Consider the following 12,465-nt stretch of genomic DNA (forward strand, 5'->3'; position numbering starts at 1 on the left):
CGCCAGGAAATAAGCATTTTGGAGAAGTAAGAGTGCAAATTAGCATTGTATTGGCACTTTCTCTTCAAAGATTCTTCTGTAGAAAGTTGAAGGAAGCGATTTAGATTATTTTGAATCTCTCTACTTGTTAGTTCTCATGTCATGCCCTCTCCCTCCTTCATTTGCACACATGTGTCTTATTCTTAGAGGAAGGTCCTTTCCTGAAAATTATTGAAATGTTCTTTTCAGAAAAGAACATTTGTTTAACTCAGTGATGATGATAGTGAAATATATGTGTCCCATCTAATAATTTGGGCAAACTTGCACAGATGGATGGGATGTTTGTGTATCAACTGATGCAATGCCTAGATGTACCCCACACTGCCAGAGACATAGGACTGTATTTATGCATTCCTAATATTAGGCAAGTGACTGACATGATACAAGAATATTGAAAGTATTACAGATACTCCCTGGGTGAAGCATAATACTTCCCGCCAGGGCCGGACTGGCCGTAGCGGGCACCAGGTGTGGGCCTATTTTGGACCTGTGGGTGCCAGGTTTGTTACAGGGGGGGGCGGTTTTGCAGCAGTGCAGCAATATGGCCCCCCCTGTATCAAAAGCGGGAGCGGTGCTTCTTACTAGCAGTAGCTCTGTTTTCGAAGATGGCATGAACGCTGTATCTATTTGTAAATTTATTTGATGATATGAATAATAACTGTGTTAAAATGATATAACAGAAGGATGTGCTGTAGAAAGAAGTGGTATATACTTGATAAAAAGAGCATAAAAAATAGAAAATAGGAGGGAAGAAAGAGCGAGAAAGAATGCGAGAGGAAAAATAAAATGAGAGAGCACTAGAGACTAAAGTTGAGCAAGAGAGTCTGGGAGACAGAGGACATGTGAGAAACATAAAGCACTACTGAAAAGGAGCATGACAAAGTGTTGAAGAAAGAGAAAGTTAGAGGAAAAGAGATCGAGAATGGCGGTTTAGGTGAACAAAGACAGAAAAAGGAAAAGAAAGTGAGATTAAAGGAGAAAAGTGAGCACTAGAGAGAAAAAACGTGAGAGAAAAACTGAAAGATTTGGAGAATCGTCGGAAAAATGTGAAACATATGCTGTTCCCAATGGCCTGGAAGCCTGTGGAGAGGCCAGGAAAGACAGGAGGATTGAGGAAAGTCTCCACCACGTAGGTCTTTCATATGGACGGTGGCATTGTCACATTCCAATGCCAGCTTGTAGATACAGCTCTCCACCTCCCCCTCCAGTGTCTATACCCACAGGAGGAGGCAGTCGTAGATGACACAGCATCGTATTTTGCATGATGACACAGCATCGTAAATTGAAATATTTCCAATCTATGAATAAGTGAGTTGAGCTTGCCTAACCGTGCTCCTCCTTTGTGGAACCATCCCCTGTGCGCTGCCATCTGGTTTCCAGTTGCTGGCCACTTTACACAAGGCTAAGATGCCTTCGATAAGACCTGGGGTCGTTCCTACTCTTTAGCCACAAGCGGTGTCTGCAAGCCCCTTGATCCTCACATCCTGGGTAAAAGGTAGGCAATGGTTCCATGTATATTACTCAAATATTCTCTTTATAATGCCATTTTAGATGCTTTAGGCCCAATTCACAAAGGCATGTAAGTGTACAGAAGGGGGAGTGTTGTCAGGATGCCCAACATGGCTGGCAGCTCTCCCCTAACCTCCATTGCCACAGCATGACCCGCTGATGGCTTTGACTCCTCCTGTGGCTGTGCTGCTTGGAAGGTCTTTGCGGGCCAGGAGTGACTCAGGGGAGCACTAGCGGAGGTCAAGTGATTTTAGCTTTGGTTCACGGGGGAGAATCTCATTACCATACAGTGCTGGTGAGAGTTGGCCCCTTGCCTCCTGTCGGGCGCAGCGCAAGGGGAGTGTTTGCTGGAGTCCGTTGCCCGTGCCTTTGGAAGCAGAAGCTGCTTGAAGGGTTGGACTGGAGGCATCATGCGGCTCGCTCCAATGAGCACAGACATGACGTAAGACCGTGTTCTGGCCCCCTCCCTACCATGGAAGGAGCTCCGAAGAGAAGTGGAGGGGCCTGTGCCAGCTGTAAATGGGCCCTGGAGGTGACATGGAGGTGCCCTGGGTGCTGAGGCCTGGCGAGTTAGGGGCCTGGGTGGGGCTCTGCCACAGGAAGGGTCCTCCCTCTGAAACAACGGTGCTAATGGGCATTGGCCCTTGGCTCCAGCCGCTAGGCAGTGCCTGGGACGCTGGGCAGACCCCGCGGACAGACTATGCTGGGGCAAGTGAGCCAGTAAAGCCAGATTGACAATTGAACCTTGGAGGCCTGAGGTGGGCAGTGACAGGAGCCCGACTCTCAGGGGTACACTCTGCCCGTCCCAGTATGGATTCAGGAAGGTCTGCTGGTGGTGATGGGTGTCGGGCCCCGACTCTGATTGGGGTGCCGCCATCACCCCCAGATTGTATCCATGTTGCATTATAGGGAAAGACAAGCAGCCCGGGGCCAAGACTTCACAGGGCCGCATCAACAAATACACGCGGACCGCAAGGGCCACTGACAGAGAGGTAACATTGGTGGTGTCGCCGGCCCTCGTCAATCCCTCAGCCTCCATTCTACTGGCGCTCCATGACCTACGATCTTTGCTGGAGGGGAAGATGGGTGACTTGAAAGTGAATGTGTCCCTGCTAGGGCAGGATTTGCACAATATGACAGCGAGGGTGGCAGAGGCAGAGGGTTGTATCTCAATAGTCAAGGATACAATCCATACATTGCAACCCACTATCTCTGGGCTTCACAAATCTGTTCATCGCCTTGAAGGGTGTGTGAATGATGCAGAAGGTCGCTTGAAGTGCAATAATATACTCATTGTGGGGTACTTGGAGGCAGCTGAGGAAACTCCCCTGACTCATTTTGTAACTACCTGGCTGAGTTCTTGGGTCCCAAAAAAGGGAGGGCACACAAATCATTGGCGTGGAGGCCTCCTCTGGGGGACCCCCCTCCACCTATTATTAAGTAGAAGCTGCGGGGGCTACAGATTCAGTACATGCTGCTGTTCCCAGCACGGCTGAACGTGATATACGAAAACAAAACATTATTTTTTTGAAACACTGATGCGGTCTGTGCATGGGTAGAGGAGCATGTAAATGTAAATGTATTTACATGGAGCATAGGAGCAACCCTATCTTGATGTGCTGCAACTTCCTTCTCCACTTGTCCAAGTGCTGGAGGGATGGATGGGGCTGGGGGCACGCCGCTCGAGATCCTTGGACCCGGATCTGACCTCAGATTGAGCTTCGTGCCACCCCACCACCCCCCGCTCCCTCCCAAGGTGCAGTGGGAGCCTTAGCCTATATGGACACTTTTTCATACTTGGGCCTATCCTGGATTCACTTCCTTTGCTATTATAGCATATTGATCATCGGCTGACCATGTAGGCCCTCTTTCTTTCCTTTTGGTGTGTGGGGGTAGTTAAGGAAACAGTGCAGAGTAATGGGGGGAGTAGAGTTGGTTCTAGTTTGGTTTTTTTCATCCTTTCCACACTTACACCAGACAGCACGGTACATGGGTAGGCCAGACTTGAAACCTGATCTACCTCCCCCAGGTGGCGATATTGCATTCACACATCCAATGACCGACCAGATGGACCGCCATTCCCAGGGCACTATACGCCTTTTGACCTGGAACGTTAATGGGCTATTAGACCCTGTCAAGAGAGGTTCAGTGTTGAAGAGGGCAAAAAGGTACTAGTCCAATATGCTTTTTTTTTCAAGAGACCCATCTTTTGTGCTGGGTTGTGTACAGCCCCGGGGTCCCAAGTTGGTTCTCCTTCCCACTACAGAGGGGGGGGGGGGGGGGGGGGGGGGGGTAGATGCTTAAAGATACCGCAGGGCCCTGTTGTGGCTGGGTCTAGTGAGTAGAAATGGGATATCACCAGGGCCCGGAAAGGCAGGGAATCGTATGTCCTTAAAACAGTGGAAACTGGTATTGGATAAATGTATGAGCATGAAGCTTCCCATCTATAAGACCAGAGGTTTCCCACTCAAATATTACGAAATATGGGCTTCCTGCGTCAACACTGGGGCATTTTACTCCAGAAAATCGACAATCCTTGTTCCCTGGACCAGGAATTACAGTCTTATGACAGCAAGACCTAAAGTGACGTCTTAGTGGCGGGGAAGCGTAGGCGTGCATAGTGGAATGGAAGATCGAATACTGGCTGGACTTTGGAAGGGGGGTTCTAATTGCTTATTACAGGTGTTGTGGCTTGTCACTTTATGGTCTCTAATAGTGGCTTGTTTGTGACGGTATCTGGTCCTTTTCACTTTTGTCTGGTGTATAAAAACAATTACATTATTGTCAGTAAAAAGTACTACTTTACATACTCCAGAATCTCTTTGTGAATTGTTCCCCCTGTATTTTGCCACTGCAGAGTAATTCTCTTCCTCAAATAAATATGAGGTGGCTGGCTCTGCTGGGATATCAGCAGCGTCTTGTACAAAAAGAATCTTGAGATCACAAAATACATAACTTCCGCCTTAGCATATGGTCTGCCATGCACTGCTGTTGCTCTGCTTTGCATTGGTATGAGAAGCTGAAGTGTGGTTAGCAACAAATATGGATGGAAAACTGTGCAAAATAATTGAATGTTATTGTTGATAAAGAAAAGTCATTAATGATACAAGTTTGATACAAAACTGCACATTATCCCACAAAACAATTTAAGAGACACCATACGATTGGTAATGGGTATCGATTTCTGTAACTGCTTTTTAGATAGATGTAGAATTACTTGTTTCAAGATAGTTATTTGGGGAATTGCTTAGTTGAAATATTTAGTATTAGGGCAAAACTCTCAGCAGAGATCCCAGTTTCAGCCTTGTGCACATTAACTCGAAGCAGCTTGAGAACATTAAAACGCATTTGTGCTCATGCACAGCGATACACATCATTATAGTTTTCTTTTTTAAGTGTGATGATTGCTGTGTAACAGCTGCTTGTGACGTAATAAATGTTTTTCTCAGCATGGCATTCATTTAATCTAATTGTTTTTGCCTGGAAAGTTTATGGTCTATCAGACATTTCACTTACAATATCTGCCACTCAAAACAGTATTCGAAAAACAATCTAAATTAAACTGTGAAAAAGGCAAACATTAATATAATGTTATCAAATAACCTTTCCCATAAGCGAGCCATGGCATGTCGAGAGGAAGGAATGGACCAATGGAGGAAAGGTGTGTGGAGTCCATTACAGAATGTATATGAAAGTGTCAAGTAGGGAAATAATTGTAAGCAAAGGTCCCTCTGGTAAAGCACAAAAAAAGAAAGAAAAAGCTAGACGTTTAATAGACAAGGAGCATTGTGTGGGAGTTTAATTACTGCTATTCTGATACCTCAACATCCTAGATATTCTGGAGAAAGAATGTTATCTCGTTGACACTGGGAACATAGGTTTTAATGGCCGTATGTTGTTGAGAATGGACATACAGCCCAGAGAATTGTGGGAGGTGTAGCAAGAGTAACAGGGACGTTTACACATTGGGAACTCATCAGTGATAGTAATGTATTCTGCATCGTAAATGTATCCACTCTTAATTTCCTTATGCCTCCCTCTCTTCCATCTTTTCTTATCAGCTGACGCATGGGAAAGTCAGACGGAGGTTTGGAGTTAATATGAATTCACCCAGGAACCACTCTTTCTTTTGCACCTAAAATGCTCCTCTCGCTGCCACATGTCCCCAAAAAGTCAGCACTTGTTAGCGGCGCATGTCAATACAGCACATGCACTTCCTCTTTCAGATTCCATGTTTCCAAACTGCAGTAATAGCTACGGTTGCTCCTACTGCACTTGTAGCTTGTTTACCTCCCTCTCTCTTCAAATCTAAAAGAGTACCAGTCATCTTGCCTTCTTACCCCATCATCCAGCAGCGGCTGCTCCGCTTACGTGGAGCAGCGTCGCCCCACTGCTTTAAAGCAGTGCAAAGGAAAAAACAAAATCATAATAACAGAACGTTATTATCACTTTCTTTTTTGTATTGCAGTTGCTGCCATGTTCGGTGGGGCGGGCTGGGCTCCCCGCATCACATTGTTGTGGTTTTATCTAAGACCCTAATTAAATATTTAATATTTAGTAATAGCCAATGCAAACCAAATGCGGCAAGGCTACTTCCTTAGACTCCTAGAAAGCACAAAGAGTTCTTACAACATACCAAACCTCCAGCAACCTGGGAATTCCCCGTGCTTTTGTTTTAATTTGTCCTAGAACTCCTGCGAGCACTGAAAGAACGGCCTGTTCTAAGTGACATCTTTTTATTGACGTCTTATGTCCAACCTTACGTCAAACACTGCACCTTCCAGGTATAAATATACCAGCGTTTGCCTTAAGCAACACACGGTGGTGTGGAGCAGAACGACTATCTACTTATCCGAAGCCCAGCTGATGCGAGTGCCGAAGGAAGCCGTCCCTCCCACTTGACGCACTGAGAAAGACGCTGTCTTTTTCTCCTGCCGAAAAATCCAGCTCCGGTGTTCCCAGTCACCCTTGCGGGTTGCTGGGAGATCGAATCCTGAGTGCGAGATACAAGACCTCCTGCATTCTAAAACCAAGGTACGGAGCTGATTAGATCCCTAAAGAATTCTTGAGTCAGAATCTTGCAAAAACTAACTTAACTTAAACTGCAACTCATTTACTCCTACCCACGTACTAGGCCTAGGTTAGGTACATCGGGGTAGGTGTATTTACAACCACCAGTTGAGTACGTTTAGTCAAACTATTATCATTGTATGTAACTGTATATATTTTATACCTTCGAAGTATCATATGGCTCAGAAACCATATCAATGCTTTTACAGTATTATTTCATAATACTTCTTTTACTGTAAGCACTTTACTTTATAACAAGTATTGCAATCATGGCAATTCATTTCTCTTGCATGAGAAAGAAGACTGCTCAATAAATAACATCTTTTATTGAAAACGCCCGTCTCTCTATTTCTCTGCACTCTGGTGAGACTAAGTATGCACAACTGACTGAGTGAAAAAGCTATCTTTTGTTTTCACACGACTCTGGAGATGTACTCCTTATTCTGGGGGAGCAAAGTTGTCATGTTTATGCGGTTGTCAGAAGCTGAATCCCTTCTTGTCTAATCAGGGAAGTTCACTCCTCCCTGTTCATTATTCAAGTTTCTAGTGACCTCTGAGCTAGCTGGCAAACCTAAATTAAGTCTAACATATTCAATAGAGACCCAGTCGACCTCAGTCCTATGTCTAAACTATCGTTTATGTTATTCCAATGCGCAGAGCCTATTGGGAAAATAGGAACTACATTACAACATGGAGGAGTGGCAGCTGCTGCTGCACCTAAAGTGTGCATAACTGTTTGGCCGGCTGTCTCAGGCACTTTGCATGTTTGCATGTTCTGCAACCATTACAGCCTGGGTGGAGAACATGTCCAGGATTCCATTCCTTCTCTGAGCGCCGAACCATGGCGCTTAGACCAATCACAATACTGCTATCTAGAGAGTTGTGATTGGCTAGGGGAGTCTGGAATCCTGGGTGCTTCCTGTTCTTGGTTCCTGCTGAAGAGTGGCGGCGGCGGTTGAGGGCGACCGGCAGGGAAGTTTTACTTTAATGTCTTTTCTACTCCCTTCCCCCCCCCCCCCCCCCCCCCACAACTGCTAATCCCCCTGCCAACGTCCCCTACCAGCCGCCACTGCCGCCATCATCTCTCCCTTCAAATATAAAATATACCAGGCTGCCTTGTTTTAAAGGAAGAGGTCTTGCCACCCTATCCTCAGTCTCAAGCTGAAGTGGAGATACACCTAATGCTTGTTCCAAGTGTCATGTGATGCTTTTCGTAACGAATACCCACAGAAAACTCTGGGAGATCGAAATATACCACCACATCGTTGTGGGTAAAGGTCATTTATTGTCCTCCCATTTAGTTTGAGCACAAGATGGCCAAAGGAAGAAAAGGTGAGGAAAAAGATATGTACGTGTGGGTGGGTGGGGGGGCTTATTGGTTACATCATAACAAGGCTTATCTTTTGGGGTGTTGGTGAACTTCACAGACTAAGGAATTATTCCCAGAAAGAAATATGCAGTCTAGGTCTTCAGTGGGGCAAAGTCTTATTGTTGTCTCATAAAACTAACCTCTGAAAACGAATTTACTTCAGCATATGATAATGTGCAAGTATCCTGGCTGTATCAAATGATATTTCTTCTTTTACTCATTGTCACAAGTACATAATTGTATTCTTGTTTGTTTACAATAGGTCTGTCAGAAGAAGGACCTCGAGTAATTTTGATGGTCGATCTGTGGCATCCAAACGTGGCAGCAGCTGAACGCCAAGCTCTAGATTTCATTTTCGCCCCTGGCCGATGAATCTATATTCAACGCAGGCATGTCAGTGTGGAGCCTGAAACATGGGGTCTCGACGCCCATAGCTGGGATTGTACTATTTCGACCAATTGAAACCTGCCTCAATGGAAAGCTTTACCACAGCACATGCATAGTGTTTCCTCTTGTTTGTTGGAGATTTCAAAAAACAGAGAAGTCTCATTTATGTTTGACTCGTGGTGTCCATCTATTAAACCATTTGCTTATCAGGGATTTCAATTTTTCAAAAGACATTGGCTGACATCCCTTACATTCTGTGATAGATTATGGTATCACTGTAGTATGTGCTATGCTGCCACTGTGTTTTTGCAGTGTTACTATACAATTAAGGGGGTATTTTGTTTAAATGTAATATACAATTTCTTGTGATCATCTTAAAAACAAAACTATGGTGTGCTCGGCCTGACGTCTTGTCCCTGTGTTGATAACTTTCTCTTTGTGGAGAGTTTGTACATGAAGCAGAAAAAATACAGACATCAAGGAACCACTGATGAGCCAATGCTTTTGCTCCACACAAACTGTTGAGTGTGGTTTATAGGGAAGGGCATGGGGCTGGGTGGTGGGTTTTGATGGGAGTTTAAAGCAATCATTATCCACATGACCTGTGACAAAAAAAATACTGTTTTACCGTCCTGTAAAAGGAATTCCTACAATTGAGCAACAACTATCTCTGCAAGAGGGACTATGAGCTACATATTTATGAATACAGACTTTTTTGAAGCCTTCCTTTGCAGGAGCTGCATTGGTTTTCGCATGCCATTGCTTAAACCAGCAAGTAACTCTGGTAGGTGTCAATTGCACTACAGCGGAAGCCAATTGCGGGCCTGATTCGCTGAAGGGACGTAGTATGCTAAATGTCGTACAGAGGGACACTACACTCCGTGGACTGTCAGTTTGACTTGAAGTGGTAAGGGCTTGCCAAGGTAACTTCTTTAAGCGGGGGAAAGCATTGTAATAAAATTGACCATCTGCTAAAGTGTCTCATGGCAACTCGCTGTGGAGTTAATATGAACCTTTTAATCTGACCAAAGTTTTCCTTTTACTTGCCTAAATATACAAATGTCATTTATACGTAATTGAGCCTAAGAGTGTTTGAAAAACAGATTAAAAGGTCTCTGTTGTGAAGGTTGTGCACCAGCCACTCCGTCCTCTTTGTGGAAACAAACACGTTTTGTTGTGATTTGCAAAGTAAAGGACTAGCATTTTGTTCTCAAATAAAATTGGGTAGACACGATCCAAAGATAACTGTCTGCAACTTCTTATTTGGTACTGTACTCTATTATTGGTGTCTTGCTAATGGAGACCTGAAAAGCTGCCTTAGTTGGGTATTTAGGTGATAATCTGCATTTGTTTGTTTTTAGAAAATGTCAATGCTTCTCATTCGAGCACAAAATAGGGTAGGATGGTATTCCAGAGACCTTTGTTATATGACTTATGGAAAAGGAGGCCTCTTAGTTTTCAGGTGAAAATGGAAGCAAATAGGAAGCGATTAAGGTTCAAAGTGTTAGCTGAGCCATGTATTTATTTTAGAAGGCTGGATACTAATCCAGGGGAACATAAATTAATTTTCTGATCAGTGTACAGCCATTGATCTGGTTCCATACCAGGAAAATGCAGTCCCTCAACATATCACACCATTCTGGATCCTCGGGAAGCCTTCACCAACATCTTATTCAAAAATAGGACTCCGGTGCGGAAACTGGGGAAAGAAGCAGGAAGTTGGATAGCAGGCCATTGGTTGATGAAAACAATATTTAGCACCAATGTCAATGTCTGCAAAAAAGGGAGATTCTTCTCTATAAGGAATATTCTATAAGCAAACCTGAATTGTTGACAACCTAAATATAATGAGGCAATTTCCTTGGACAAGAAGCCAAAATGCAGAAGACCATGCGACTGAACTCTCACTGGTAACCACGATTCTAGTAAATGTGTTTTTTAATTACCATATTTCCGGAATTCATAATTATGAGACGTGCACTAAGTCTTCTGGTAGCAATGGCTTGCATCAATTCCAGCTTGATGATATGAAGACTATCTGTGAGATCTGGATGTTTTCAGTACAAGTAAGAATGTAAATCAAAAGAATAAATGAGGGCAGCCTCAGCATGCAGGTGCAAGACAAAAAAGATGAAACCTAATGATATACCCTAGGGAACCCACAACATAGCATGGACGTTTTTGAAACAGAGGGTTATACTTTCTGTCCTCTCAATGAGAAATGGAGATTGCTCTTCAAGGATATGTAAGCCAAAAATGATTTGTACCTAAAAGCCAAGTAGTTTATAATGATAATTGGAGTCAAATCATGTGATTAATTTAATTAGGGGAGCAGCATTAAAGTTGTCTGAATCTGCCACCTGTTGCGCGCTATTCACCAGGGTCACTACCACAGATTTGGTACCATCATCCTGGTAGAACCCTATCCGAAGTAAGAAAATACGAATCCGTAGAGTCTGCATCCCTTCCATTAGTCTGGTGAGGTAAGAGGCAGATATAATCCAGGTCCCTGTGTTTCAGAGATTGCACCTTTAGTTGAGGGATACATTCTGCCTACTTCACCCTTGCTGGCACCTCATCCAGAGTAAAATAGGAAGCACTTTTGGAAGCAATGGTGTCCTAAACGTCCATGAGGTAAGTGAAAAGAAAGGTGTTAGTATGGTACCTGTAGCAACTGCTGAGCTAAATGGGGGGGGCTGCATGGCTAGTACAGGTTCACATGAGCTCTATATACAGCTTTCTGGGGGGGGTGAGCGCACTCCGTGCTCCGTCAGTGGCACTGCAGCCCTCAGCATGCTTTGCTAGGGTGACACACTAAAGTATCCAAAAAAGTGATGGATGGATGGATGGATTGAATGCATGAATTTATCTCAGCCACTGGTAATTACTCAGGGCCACATCCCAATCCATCATTATTTAGATTGCTTGTGTACCAGTTCAGGGAGGACCTGGCTTGGCAGTTCGAGCTGGCTGGACTGTTCCAATCGACTGAGATTAATTCAAGCATTCCATCCATCACTGTTTTGTATACTTCATTTGTCACCCTTAGTGGGTGGGTGTGCCCAGACATGGGTCCAGTGCAAACTGTGTCACTGGACCCAAGCTGTACCCGGCAGATGAGCCTATAACTAAGGCAAATCCAGTCCTGGATTGTGTATGTTACTGTTCAGGGAGGATCTGGCTTGGCAGTTCTGGCTGGACTGTTGCAATTAGAGCACGGTCAAGATTGATTTCTATATAGATGGATCCAAACTAAGCATGGGCGAATTTTGCGAATCTCGCGTTCGCGAATTTTGCAGATTTGCGAACTCGCAATCCGCAAAATCCGCGAATTCCCGCGAATTTGCGGATTTTTTTTTTGTGTTTTCGCGCGTGTTTCTGCCAGTTTGCGAGGGTTTTTACAATTTCGCAATTTGCGAACTTACCTGTCGGGTCGCAAGTTTTGCGAACTTGTTGTTTCTACGTGTCCAGCCTGTTTGGGACACTCTTCTTCATCACTGCCACTCTCTGTCACCACTGCCACTCTCTGACTACTCATGCCACCCTCTGGCCCACCCATGCCACCCTCTGTTTCATCACCACACCCTCTGGTTGTCCAGTGTACATTATTTTCGGCAAAGCAAAGCACACCTTCCCTGCCTCAAGTGACCTGAATTAATTTGGGGCTGATTAATGTGTCACAGAATATTTTTTTAGCTGGCACCTGCTTCCTTAGTGCTTCCTGATTAGTGATCTTTTGCACTTGCTAAGTGCTTTCATTGTTGCAAAATTAGTTACAACACCTGCCCTGCCCCAACTGACAATAATGAATTAGGGGCTGATTAATGGATTTTAACTTCCAGCCTGGCTCCTGCTTGTCTCCCTTAGCTGTAATTCAGGACCTTTGTGGCATATGTGTAACTATTCTGAGGTTCAGAGCAGGGTCACATAATAGTTGCAACTGGCAACTGAACTCTGGAGGGGCCCCTCAGGAAGCACTACAGGAAATGGCTACTAATGATGAGCCTGAACTTTTGAACCTGGTAAGTAGTTTCAGTTTTGCTAAGATCGTATTTCTGCAATTTAGCACTTACTCGCGGGGTGCGAAGTTG

General features: G+C 44.5%; 1 protein-coding gene across 2 annotated transcripts in view; it reads left to right on the plus strand.

Moving 5' to 3' along the window:
• ASPHD2 (aspartate beta-hydroxylase domain containing 2) overlaps positions 1–9,614 on the plus strand; it is a 221,069-nt gene extending 211,455 nt beyond the window's left edge. For both annotated transcript variants that reach the window (XM_086943136.1, XM_086943137.1), the window contains exon 5: positions 8,250–9,614. In XM_086943136.1, coding sequence (XP_086799262.1) covers positions 8,250–8,359 — 110 coding nt within the window. In that variant the 3' untranslated portion in view covers positions 8,360–9,614. The remainder of the gene's footprint in view (positions 1–8,249) is intronic.
• The last annotated feature ends 2,851 nt before the right edge of the window (positions 9,615–12,465 follow it).

Source organism: Lissotriton vulgaris, chromosome 11 (assembly GCF_964263255.1).
Source record: "Lissotriton vulgaris chromosome 11, aLisVul1.2, whole genome shotgun sequence".
Classification (NCBI taxonomy): Eukaryota; Metazoa; Chordata; class Amphibia; order Caudata; family Salamandridae; genus Lissotriton; species Lissotriton vulgaris.